This window comes from Semicossyphus pulcher, unplaced genomic scaffold, assembly GCF_022749685.1.
Source record: "Semicossyphus pulcher isolate SPU_LCO1_2020_fin unplaced genomic scaffold, fSemPul1.0.p SCAF_15, whole genome shotgun sequence".
Classification (NCBI taxonomy): Eukaryota; Metazoa; Chordata; class Actinopteri; order Labriformes; family Labridae; genus Semicossyphus; species Semicossyphus pulcher.
Window position 1 is genome coordinate 16,906,093 of NW_027211659.1, and position 13,887 is coordinate 16,919,979.

Consider the following 13,887-nt stretch of genomic DNA (forward strand, 5'->3'; position numbering starts at 1 on the left):
GTCTAAAAAGAAAAGCGACCGTCAGCCAGGAAAATCAAGAGTTACAACCGGAGCCAATTGTGGACGTCACACATGCAACACTGTCTGGATATCTGGGAATTGTGCTCTCGCAATTACTGTTTATCGCCATAGGTGCCTCCAAAGAAAACGAAACTGAGATCTTTGAGATTGTAACTTTAACTTAGGTAACATGTAAATAGGCCATATTTATTGTTATAAAGAGGAGTATTAAGATAATATTATATTTTACCAATTAGTCCTTGCCAATTGCAAACAATTCTTGAATTATCAGTCCACACATTTTGAAAGGATAGGAACATAAATCAATCGCACCCTTCCAAGCACTCCAAGCTCACACACATCACTTATTGTCTCAGTCCAAGCACAAACAGTGGGAGTCGCCTCTCTTGTTCAGCCTGCAATCCGTGTTATTAGAATAAAACAAACAAAAATGAACACCGTGCTAGAAATGACCACCTGTCACAAACCCACAGGACATTAGAGAATAAACTACAGGCAAAGTAAGCATGCATAAATGTTAGCATTAGCCAGCAGAAAGGCTAAGGTTTGCTACAGTCACTGAGCAGTGAGCAACTTTTCCTATATTGATGTGTGAAATTTTGTGATAGCTGTGTTAATTTCATGAAATTGCATTTTCTAACTCTGTACCCCTGTGTGTGTGTGTGTGTGTGTGTGTGTGTGTGTGTGTGTGTGCGGGTATGTGTGTCCTCGTCAGACTCCTGCACAAGGCGCTGCCACGATACTGTACTCCGCTTTGTCACCGGACCTGGAGGGGGAGAATGGAGGAGGCTACTGGGCAAACGGGCGCAGGGAGATGACAACGCCACCGGCCTTTGACCCGCAGCTACAGCTGAGCCTTTGGGAAACCAGCCTGCAGCTGCTGGGCCTGCAGTAGCATGGGGCTAAAGGACAACTAACTGGACTAATCCTCTACAAAAACATCAGATAAGACCCTTCACCCGGGGCAATCCAGCCACATTCTCCTCCTTTTTTTTCTCCATCGTACCTCATTTCGAGGTTTTTGTAGCTATTTACGTTGATGATGTGGACTGTGATCGGTTATTTAGGGAGCGAAGAGCTCCTTTTTGTTCCTAACCTGCCAAAGAAGGGCTACAGGGGATGGAAGACGTTTTTTTGTTGTTCACAATGAGCAAGCAGACATATGCACACGTACATACAGTATGCTGGGGTTATATCGATGTAGGATTCGGCTGTAGATACAGGGCAGTTGCTGACATTTAGTTAGAAACAGGAAACCGTTTTCATCCATCTCTTCTACAGGGAAGTTTATTCCCTGATCACAGTTAACTTTAGATGTCTGGCTAGAGAAATAGTTGCATAGTGTTGTGTTCAAACACCTGCCTCACTCTGCCTTAATATCATTAGCCTGGCTTTCTGTGAAGACGTTGTTCCAGAGGCTTTTCCATCCCTAAAATATGAATCTAGGCAAACATACAGATGCTTTTCGGGCACAGAAAATTTCAAATTCATGAACAAAATTCTTTGGTAGTACACAGGCTTAAAAAATCACACGTCGGTCTAGCCTTAGCGCACACACACACACACTCAAACAAACACACATTTATGCACATGACAATGCTCTCTCAATGATCTTTCAAATCTGGACCCACCTAGCTCCTGGCAGGGGAATGTGATGTCATCAGTATGCTTCGACAGATCATGATGATTTCTCAGATCGTCTCGCCATCCCGCTCGTTTTGACTGAGAGCACTTTAATTTTAGATACATTCATGTGCTTTTACTGGTCACCACTGAATCCTCATGTTTGTAAGTCGTAGGTGTATTATAAGCTGTGTTTAAAAAAAGTCTGTCGTTGCGGGGATTGGGGATTTTTTTTGGGGAAAATGTTATCACCTCCTCTTTCCTCGCTCTCTCTCTCTCTCTCGAACGCACAGTTATTCAACAAAAGACGTTCCTTCAGACTGATCAGGGATTTGGGAAGACACTGCAAAAAGGAAGAGATCCTGTGTTAAAGTGGGCCTAAATCTGGAATAATTCCCGGTATAGACCTGAGAGTGAGGAGGCCTGTTTTGTTCTGGGGTATTTTTTAGCTGATTTGGTTTTCTGCAGCCAGGATTTCCAGATGTTTGTTTGCTTTTGTCTGCTCCGACACAAAAAGGAAAGGATGGGGAACCAACCGCCTCTTCACTCTGTCCCCGTTTTCCTTTGTGATCATTGTTAATCGGTTTTACTGTGTCTGTGATACGTGTGTGTGTGTGTGTGTTTTATGCACATGAGTTCGGAATTTACTCATGCTACGGACCCAATTCATGTTGATGGAGAGCACAACAATGAGAAGTCCTGGAGGAACAGCGACGGGAACAGGAGCGAGAGGAAATGCACCTTTTTTTCAATTATGATAGCTGTGGTTGGTTCCTCATTGCTTCTGCCGCCGCTTCCTCGTTTGGCGTGGCTCCCAGTGCATTGTGGGATTGAGATTTCCCAGTGGTGAGAATTAAACTCCATCTGCTGAGCTGACACACACACTCACTCAGAAACACTGGAAGCAGTACATCCAGGCACAGGCTTATCTAAACAAGCACACAGCAAACAAACACGTCTGGTACTCATGCAGGAAAACACTCACACACACACACACACACACACACACACACACTGCGCCATAATGCCATCTCCACTGTGATAAACCATTTTAGCTGTGAAGATGAAAGTTTTATCTCAAATTAACAAGTTTTGGCTAAATAACCTTCCCCTTATGCCATTCTTTGGCTCTGTGTGTATATTGTTGCTTTGAATACTGCCACTGAGCATCCAGCACTTGTTATCTGCCGTATGTGAAGCAATATTATCACTGTGGTAGCTATTTCAGCCAGTAGCACAGAGTCAGACATCCAGAAAACAGAACGAGCCCAAGACTGTGAGTGTTTTAATCAAAACACCAGCCTCTAGATACCCACACGAGGACATTTAAATATCCCTGTCGACAAATTTAAAAATATATAAAAAGAAAACGCTCTTTATTTGAGTGTTTGGAATGATTCAATTTAAGATTCCTAAAAAAAAGTTTTTTAAGCAGTTTGAATTTGTGTCCCCCTTTCGAGGCCGGATCGTCTTAAAGTTATAATCTTGAAGATCTCAGTTTTGTTCTCTTTGGCGGCACCTTTGGCTATAAACGGTAATTGCGGGAGCACACTTCCCGGATATCCAAAAGATGTTGCATGTGTGACATCCAAGGTTGGCTCCGGTTGTCACTCTTGATTTTCCTTGCTGACGGTCGCTTTCCTGTTTAGACTGTTTGCCTCAATATGAGCATCGAATACGTTTCTTTTTCTTTGGATTATCACTTATTTTTGAAGTTGTATCTGTAGTCATAGATCTTTTCTTTGTTTGTTCAGCCATAGTAGATTACTGTTTACTCACAACACTTGCAGAGACTGGAAAAGCAACCGCTCCGCCTACCCTCTCTTTTTCCATCACCCAACCCCTGCTGGGGGAAGGAAAAAGCGTCACTAACTGGGCGCCGCTTGTGATTTTTTTCTACAAGTCACCACAGACGCACAGTTTGTAATACTGCAAATGCAAAGGCTTTCATCAGTGGGCCATAGGCTCAATCACCATTGAGTTACGTCATTCGGCGAGAAAATCTTTGAGATTATATCTTTAAGGATGCAGCCCTCAAAAGGTCACACTTAAACCTGCTCCTCAGCCCTACACGACACACAGGTCTACACTCACAGATATAAAAAGTAATGGTGTGTGCAGGCGCGCCTTGTCAACTCCTATATGTCCAGGTTTATTACAGGATTTGACCTGTAAAGACCAAACAAAGTTTGCAGAACGCGCTCTGCCTGGTTTTTATCGTGTGATGACTTTAAACGGCAAACAGTTGACCAGGTCAAAGGTTAATACATCCATATTACTTCCATTTATAAGTAATGCCCTGTGATTAACGCGTCCATGCTGCAAATATTGGAGTTCATGCCTGGCTTCCATTATTTACAACCTAATGTTGGTCTTGTCTATACAATATGATCAGCAGTGATAAATCACCTGAACACGCAGGGACCTGGTAAATATGACCAATTACATGAATTTATGAGTTGACACAGATTGTTGGTCAGCATTTGTTAAATCTCGACGGCTCAGATGTGTCCTGCAGAGTTGGGGGGTAAAAAGGGGCAGCATTTCTTGGCCTTTAGTGGAGGAGCCTTTGAAATTGGACAGGACTTGTCAGTTTAATTTGATGCTGTGTTTATGTCATATGAGACGGAAACTGAGAACTCAATACGTTTGGGTCATATTTAATCAATTACAGTGTTTTCATTTTATTTAGTGCCAAGTAGAACTGGTCCCTGGATCACGACAAGTTTTAACAGTCAGATTCTGAAAATCAAAAAATCTGGTAGGACATGAAAGCAGCATAACACCAGGAAGAAAACACACATCACAACCCAAATCGGCCCCTACTGTCTGACGTAATAGAATGACTTCAGTATGTCCTCTCCATTAGCAGGTGGGCCTCTTTTAAATACATGTAGCTGATGCCAGAGAGCCAATCAGGGTTCATGTTTAAATTTTAAATTGAAGAAGTTGGGTGTTTTTTTTTTCTAAGGATTGAATCTAAATGCCAGCAATACTCATGTCTCTGAGAACTTTTCTTCTGCTCAATGTTGTCAAACTGCTTGGAAACTAACTGTTCATGGCCTCAGTGCTTCCTTGTTTAGATGTGTTGTTCCCCGAGGCTACTTTAAGGTCCTAAATAACAGAAAAACAACCAAACCTAGTCCCATTTCAGTACTAACGCACCCGCCACCCTCCACACAAATGAAAACACCAGCTTGCTATTCGACAGCGCTCATTTATAAAGTACAAGGCTCCATCGAGGGCTACATCCTGTCAAAGAGCTATCGTGTTTCTCACAGTCCAGCTGCTGCAGTAAATGTCTGAAAAACCCTGAGAGGGATGAGAGACGGAGAACGTCACTGACTGTCTTTTCTATCCGAGCACAAGGTTTTCCAAAGACGAGCCGAGGAGGAGTGCGATGGTCTGTCCTGGTGTTCTTGTTGCGTCAGTGTGCAGAGGAGGGCTGCTAAATTATCAATGATTACCTTGTTATATATTTAGCTTACTCCTCGAGCGTTCTACACACACAGGACAACACAGTGAACTTTCTGAACTTGAACTGCAAATATAGAAAAAGAGCAAAAAAAACAGTCGAGTAAGTGTCTGTGATATTGTCTGTATGTGATTTACTCGTATATGATCATTTTAAAGCGTTGTCATCACTGGACACGGACCAGTGGAGCTGTATTTAGACTGACAATGTTCTAATAGCCATTCTTCTGTCTGACCTGGGATTACATTTATATTAAATGTTTCAGTCCCAAGTTCTGCAAATCCTAAATGTGTATATGTATAGGAAGAGAGATAATATAAAGATGTATACAGGGGTAACCAGATGAGCTGAGTCCTTACACTGGTGAAAGTCCAGTCAAAAGGAAACACACATTTATCTATCCTTTCACCTTTATTACATTCCCCCTTAATGCTGTCTCCTCCTTCGGTGTGAGTGCGACCTTTCAGTCGAGTCCCTGCAGGCGGAAAACAGAGGATGTTCCCGCCTCACGTCCAGTGTAAACATTCAGTCCATCTGGGCCCCCGAGGATTTATGAAATGTGCAAAATGTTTTATTTTTGTCATTATTTTGTTGTCGTTGAGATACACATCTTATTGCTTTTGCCGTGCCTAAGAAGAAAATCTCCCTCATAAATGTGTAACTGTGAATTCTCATGTAGAAATGAGCTTGTAGAAACTGTGATTACGTCTCGTCTTGTGCATTGCCGTAAGTTTTTTCTCTCTTTGGAGTGATGGGAGGTGAATGTGTGTGTGTGAGTGTGTGTGAGTGTGCGTGCGTGTCTAGATAAGGGAGTTCATGTCCATGTTTTTTGTCAATGGTTGTGACATTCCAGCAGCAGCCACCACCTTTTCTATTATCCAAAGCCTCTCAATAAACATATCATTGTGCCACTCCTGCTCTCCGTCCTTTACAGTGTGTTCGAGTGAGAAACCGCCGCACTGATGACACGCAGCATGAGACGGCGAGCCTCGAGCGCAGTCTGAACTTTTGAGATGTTCTCTGATCCGTCAGTGAAACTTTCACACTCACATTTACTATCAGGTCACTAACTCCTTCCTGTTATAAATATTACATTTGTTCCAGTCAGTGACCGAGACTTTCTCCACTGAATCCTTTAGATACCAGTTGGCCTACAGTCTACAATTTAATTACATCAGTTTGCACTAGTTATCCGTCCTGTATTCTATTCTATTCACCAGAGCATACATTAGAGTGTTCCGATTCAACGGGATTTCAGAGGACCATGGCTGAACTGACAAACTCTTGATTTACCAGTCCATCAGTAATTAAATGTATTAATTAGTCTGCTGTAATGAATGTTAGTTGAATCCTTAAACACACTGTAGCTAATTCAGTTTGACACTTCAATCAGTAAACATACGTTAATGCACATGGCAGATTGAAGATTGAGAGCTCTCATACAGACGCTGCTGCACCAGAACTCATCTCCCTTTCACAATGTGATAATATTACTGGACGACTTATTTAAGTTAGGGCCGTTACAAAGAGCCCATGCACCTCATTCAAGCTTCTCTTCTCACCTCTCCATATTAGGTTCTCTGGGTGATTCATTTCAGCCCTAAAAAAATGCATTACCCAGAGGGCACTGCATGATGCCCACCTCTTCCTGTTCTCACTCCCTGTTAGTTTCTCTGTCAGAGGAAAAAAAATTGGGCATACACACCGATCAGCCAAAACATTATGACCACTGCAGGTAGAGTAAAAAACATTGATTTTCTCGTTACAATGGCACCTATTAGGTGGGATATGTTAGGCAGCAAATTAACATTTTGTCCTTAAAATTGATGTGTTGGAAGCAGAAATAACTCTGGGTCAGAGCATCTCCAAAACTGCAGCTCTTGTGGTGTGTTCCCACATATCTACCAAAAGTGGTCCAAGGAAGGGAAACCTGTGAACTGGCGACATGGCTCAGTGATGCGCATGGGGAGCGAAGGCAACAGAAGAGCTACTGTAGCTCAAATTGCTAAAAAAAAAAATAGTTAATGCTGGTTCTGATAGAAAGGACACACAGTGCATCACAGTTTGTTGTGCATGGGGCTGTGTAGCTGCAGACCAGTCAGGGTGTCCATGCCCCTGTCCACCGCTGAACATGCCTACAATGGCCATGTGAGCATCACAATGTCATGGCTTATCAGTGTATATATGGCCTGACATGTTTGCCGTAGTAACCCCCGAGCAGAGAGAGTCCATTATAATAAACTGAGGTTACCACACTCACCATTTATCTGTTTTCAAAGTAGAAAGCATAGCACACTTATAACAAATAATTCAAAATGAAAACCTCATTATCACTTAAATTGCAAAACTCAATATGCACTCAGTGATGCTGCCATACAATCAGTGACGTTACATTAACCCTAATCTGAAATGGTACAAAGACAACACAGACAGAGTCAGACACACCAAAAGAAAGAGGAAGAATCCAGAGATGTTCCAGATACACAAAGAACTGAGGCCTCCGCGACCTGCTGACATTTCACCACACACACAAAAGCTACAGTTCACAGTCAATTATGATTTTCTGTAATTTGGAAATGCAATTAATGTTTATCTCCTCGGCTCAGTATATTTATTCACCGTAGAAATTCAGAATGTTTTACCTAACGATTTGCAGAATCTAGCCTAGACAGCATGTGAATAAAGGAAGAACTGGCCCTTTTTATTTCCACTCTATGCACTGATAATAGGATTTACTGCTTTTCTTAATATCATAAATGGAAAAAGTAAACCATGAACATACTACATGACAACAATTCTTTGATATCACGATGCCTTTTAAACCTAAAGGAATACAGCAGAAGGGAGTATGAGTTGTGTGGTTCAGAGACTTTAACTGAAGATGGAAAGAGAAGTATGTGAAGCCAAACAAAAAAATCCCTCTTTTCTGCTCCACACTAAATATTACATTGGACTCAGACAGTGAGCAACACATGAATCAGACATCTCTCTTTCTGCATAATGTGACAATACAGTTCCTATTAGTAGAAGCAGAGGAGAGCTGCTGTCATCTTGTCTCTAATAACAGTGCTATTGAGACACTTGATTAGCCGACATGACCTGATGCACAGCAGAGCTTTGAGTCGCGGCAGAAAATCAAAACGCTTGGAAATGGGAAGACACCTCATCAAGGTGCATTTGAATGGCAGCCGGGCCTAGCCACATCATGTATATGTCTGCTTGTAGAATAAGTATCTGACACAATGAAATGAAGAGCTGTCTCTTCAGCTCTTTGTAACATGAGGACACATACAATACAGCGCGAGTCTGCATTTGACTGACGGTAGCCTGAGCTCACTCAGGCAGAAAACAGACAGAGAGAGAGAGAGAGCGCGCACCCTGAAATGACACAGCGATCGTCCTCATTTATGTCATTCTAATTGATGCTTACATGCTCGGGACGGATTATGTTTTATAACAATGAGTACAATCCACAGAGCATTCTAAACACACCTAATAGGTCCTTATTCAACCATTAAGTGGCAGCTCTCCCTCCATAAATTCCTTATGGGAGATTTAATGAAGTCATTGCATGCACACTCATAAACTAGGAAGTTGCTAATAGGCCTTCATTAATGTAATTACTGTCAAATGACAGAGAAGACATTGTTATTCATAGCAATATCCAAACCCCAAACAGGGTCCTGGTTGTACACAGTCACCTGTAGCTGCACTGACTCATAGTCCAATGGGTACTGTGAAGATCCTCCCTATCTCAAAAGTTAAACAGTTGCAAGAAAAAGTATGTGAACCCTTTGGAATTACCTGGATTTCTGCATAAATTGGTCATAAAATGTGTTCTGATCTTCATCTAAGTCACAACAATAGACAAACACAGTCTGCTTAAACACACCATGTAAACATTCACAGTGCAGGATGGAAAGAGTATGTGAACCCCTAGGCTAATGACTTCTCCAAGACCTAATTGGAGTCAGCCGACCAGGAGTCCAATCAATGAGACGAGATTGGAGGTGTTGGTTAAAGGTGCCCTGCCCTATAAAAAACACACACCAGTTTTGAGTTTGCGATTCTCAAGAAGCATTGCCTGAACTATGCCTCACACAAAAGAGCTCTCAGAAGACCTACGATTAAGAATTGTTGACTTGCATAAAGCTGGAAAGGGTTACAAAAAGTATCTCTAAAAGCCTTGATGTTCATCAGTCCACGGAAAGACAAATTATCTATAAATGGATAAAGTTCAGGACTGTTGCTACTCTCCCTAGGAGTGGCGGTCCTGTAAAAATGACTGCAAGAGCACAGCCCTGAATGCTCAATGAGGTGAAGAACAATCCAAGAGTATCAGCTAAAGACTTACAGAAATCTGTGGCACATGCTAACGTCTCTGTTGATGAATCTACGATACGTAAAACACTAAACAAGAATGGAGTTCATGGGAGGACACCACAGAGGAAGCCACTTCTGTCCACAAAAAACATTGCTGCACGTTTGAAGTTGCACCTGGATGTTCCACAGCACCACTGGCAAAATATTCTGTGGACAGATGAAACCAAAGTTGAGTTCTTTGGAAGGAACACACAATGCTATGAGTGGAGAAAAAAAGGCCCAGCACACCAACATCAAAACCTCATCCCAACTGTGAAATATGGTGGAGGGGGCATCATGGTTTGGGGCAGATTGCTGTCATCGACTGAAAAATGAGTTCCCAAGTTTATCAAGACATTTCGCAGGAGAAGTTAAGGCCATCTGTCCACCAATTGAAGCTCAAAAGAAGATGGGTGATACAACAGGACAACGACCCAAAGCACAGAAGTAAATCAACAATAGAATGGCTTCAACAGACGAAAATTCACTTTCTGGAGTGGCCCAGTGAGAGTCCTGACCTCAACCCGATTGAGATGCTGTGGCATGACCTCAAGCGAGCGATTCACACCAGACATGCCAAGAATATTGCTGAACTGAAACAGTTTTGTAAAGAGGAATGGTCCAAATTTCCTCCTGACCGTTGTGCAGGTCTGATATGCAACTATAGGAAACATTTGGTTGTGGTTATTGCTGCCAAAGGAGGGTCAACCACTTATTAAATCCAAGGGTTCACATACTTTTTCCACCCTGCACTGTGAATGTTTACATGGTGTGTTCAATAAAAACATGAAAACATATAATGTTTGTGTGGTATTAGTTTAAGCAGACTGTGATGGTCTATTGTTGTGACTTAGATGAAGATCAGAACACATTTTATGACCAATTTATGCAGAAATCCAGGCAAGTCCAGAGGGTTCACATACTTTTTCTTGCAGCTGTATGTTACTGTACTTAAAGACCCCCTCCAGTGAAAATCATGTGTTTAACCTTGTAAACATCTCCATGTGGTGTTTCTCTTGTGCATCAGGGACAACATAAGCAGTCAACTCCATGGCTTGGCCTGTCTGCTTTTAAACTGCAGTGTACCAAGGACAGGCTGAACAACACGTTTTCAGATTGGCAGGTTGAGACGTCACAAACCTAAGGAGCCAATCCCGTTAATGGACAGGGTGACGCTATGCATTATGTGCAACTTATTAAAACCACTTCAGCGATGCACGAGCCAGCTGTTATTGTCGTCAAAATTTTTGCAAACTCACTACCGACTACTAACGTTAATGTTGCTACTAATTACTAAATTTCAAGCTAGCTAAGTTTCAACCTTTGCCACTAAACAACGGCAGTTTTCGCAACGGAGGTGGCAGTTGGAAATTTGCATTGTGGGCGGGGACTATACAGATTTGGGAATTTTTAATGAGGGAGAAAGAGGAGATGCCTTGGGAGGACTTTAAAAGGTAAATAAATGTGTTTTGTAGAAAAAAACATATCGGACTGATTATTTTAAGCAGAGGATTTTATGTCTTAAGTCAACTTAATTTCCTGTTAAAATCTTAAAAATTGGTATGTGCTCATGTAAATAATCACACACAACATGTACTTAGAAAATCCAAATAGATGGGTACCCACAACAAATATGCTTTTTTCACCATTTCTTATATAAACTACTAGTCTTTATTAATAGCTTATTAGCTTCACCAGTGGTGGAATGTAATCATAGCATTTACTCAAGTACAGTACCTAGGAAACATCTTGTCCTTGCTACTGCATTACATTTAAGAGGGAAATAATGAACTTTAAACACCTCTTAATTTGAAATCTATAGCCACAATTTACTAAATGCTCTGCACATCAGCTGCGTCCCAATTCAGGGGCTGCATCCTTGGAAGGCCACATTTGAGGGCCAATTGCCTCACAGCGGCGGGTCAAAGGCTGTCCCATTTCGAAGGCTCTTTTAGATGTGGCCAACAAATGCATTTCCTGGGTGACAATGGATCCATTTGGTGCATCCTTAGTGGCCCAACATATCCTGAGATTCATTGCGCCAATTCAATTAAATGTTTTTGGTATCAACTCAATCAAATAGCTAGTGATACAAATGTTAAAAACAAATGATAGGGGCCTTAAAATAAGTTATTTTTAAAACAATAGGTTAAGTTACAATACTTTAGTGATGATAGCTAGCTGTTGCTAGGCAACAGGGGCCACGTTTGGTGACGCAAGGTAAAGGGCGGGAAGAGCTGGTGACGCAAACAGGAAATCCTCTGTTGGCCCGACCTTCTCATTTCAGTTCGGACTTAGCGTTACACACAGGCTACGAATGACTCATCCTTCATAGACCGTGTCCTTTGAAGGATGCAGCCCCCGAATTGAGACACAGCTATACTCGATGATTTTGACTCATTTGACCTCCTGTCATGTGTGCAGCACCTTAAGAGGAACTGTGCTGGAAATTAAGTGATGTCACCAAGCTATGTCGTAATTGGATTAACAACATGATGGGACACTCTAGCCTAGGTGCTAACCAGGAACAGTGTGGTTTTGGTCCAAGTTATGGCCTGTACGCATGAAGTACTCTAACTTAGAGGTGACACAGAAAGACTAAAGTCTAATGTAAGGCAATAAGTTATCTGATACTTAAAGGTATAGTGTCATTATATTTCAATATTACTGGGCCACCACCCACTGCTGGTAGCTGCTGAGGGACAATTAAGTGTAACTCATTCACAAATTTTTATTATATTACTCCCTAAGATAATTTCAAGGATTCAAAGCAGTGACCCTCTGTCAAACACCCGCCCCAAACCACTTCACTACTTTTACTCATAATTTATTAAATCAGGATCTGAGGTCAGTTTGCTGAGCAGATGTGTCCAACAGATGTCGACTGGAGGGGCGGGGGGGTGACCTTCTCTTTGACCTTCTTCAGGATACTAAGAGGAACTTCAGAGGAAGAACCACTCACTTACAACTTTATGAAAGTGTGCACTAGACCTACATTTGAACGTACCGGGAAAAGGATATTTGAACAAATTAAAAGACAGAGTTTTCTGTTTCATGTTGGCCATCTATTTAACCGGGTGTCATGAGCAGGCAATATGGAATGCTGAAATGCTGATGCTGAACCCGTAGAGTGTGAGAGAGGTCTGTCTGTCTGCAGGGCCACCTATTAGCAGTCTCTAAATGTAAGATTACGACAGCCATTAATCTTCCAGGCAGCAGTGGCTTATGGGAAAGGCCTGACAGCCCAGGGCTAAGTGATACATGGACCTTGTCAAGACTCCTGACGGAGGGATAGATGGTTGGACGAAGACACACATGCAGAACCCCCCCCCCCCCCCACACACACACACACACACACACCTCACCTAGCCAATAAGGTAACAGAGGTAGAAGTTGGTACGTTATATATGTTGTGTGATAATGGGTTTAACCGTTAGTTGCTATCCACATGTGGGACCTAGATTAATCAAACAAGTTTTTATTAGCATTATTACAAGACAGGTTAACCAAGATTTTAGTGGTTTTAGGGAATGTACTGGTCCTTGGGCCTTAATCCTCATACGTGCGACCCATTATAGCAAAAATCTAAATACCATTACAGAATATCTTAGATGTCATGATGAGCATGTAAAAGTAAGCATATGTGTATTGTTGATGTGCAAAATATACAGATAAATATTCAAATTCAATACAAAAACACTCAAGGATACTCAGGATAGTAAAGCTTCCTCTAAACCTGCTTTACCGTGCAACAAAAATAATGAACAACCTCAGTCTCAAAGAAAAACTGCACCTCTAACCTCACCGGACAGAGAAATCACACTGCATTGTTTTCAATTCTGTACTCGTCCTACTGCGTTAGCTGTGCATCTCATTTAATCTATTTGTAATTATGGACCATTCTGTCTGTAATTGTGTGTCCAGATTGATTTGTATTGGACTTCGGTATGTAGGCAGAAGTTGAAGTGAGGCCAGCAGAGATACAGATTGAAATCTTTGCTCCCTGTTTAAAAAGATATTCTGTTTGCTCGTGATTTGTCTTATATACACAGGATAGTTTGCCAAGGTTTTGCATTTATGCTATCCAAAGTCTTTTTGGTTTAATGAAACTTTATTTCTCTCTTTGATGAAGATAAATGTACCATGCCATATGCTGTTAGTAGCACCTGAAGCTGAAATAATGCTATCCATGCACAATATCAGGAGCACAATTACTGAGATGTGACATGACTCTTTCTGAGCTGCAGGGCTCCACTTTGTAAGGCACATTAGTTCTTCTGTTCTGTGTCCTTGTTTTGGCTGTGAAGGTCTATTGTGCCTTTTTTTTTTGCAAGTAGGCATTTGGGCAATGTATTTCTATTGCTGATTACAAGAATATCTATTAAAAATCACAGGGCAGTCACACA

The 13,887-nt window shown here is 41.8% G+C and overlaps 1 protein-coding gene across 1 annotated transcript in view; it reads left to right on the forward strand.

Moving 5' to 3' along the window:
* The window catches only part of LOC138592925 (polyprenol dehydrogenase), a 39,547-nt gene extending 33,524 nt beyond the window's left edge, over positions 1-6,023 (forward strand). The window contains exon 7 of the mRNA XM_069663822.1: positions 737-6,023. Within this exon, the coding sequence (XP_069519923.1) occupies positions 737-916 (180 nt within the window). The 3' untranslated portion in view covers positions 917-6,023. The remainder of the gene's footprint in view (positions 1-736) is intronic.
* The last annotated feature ends 7,864 nt before the right edge of the window (positions 6,024-13,887 follow it).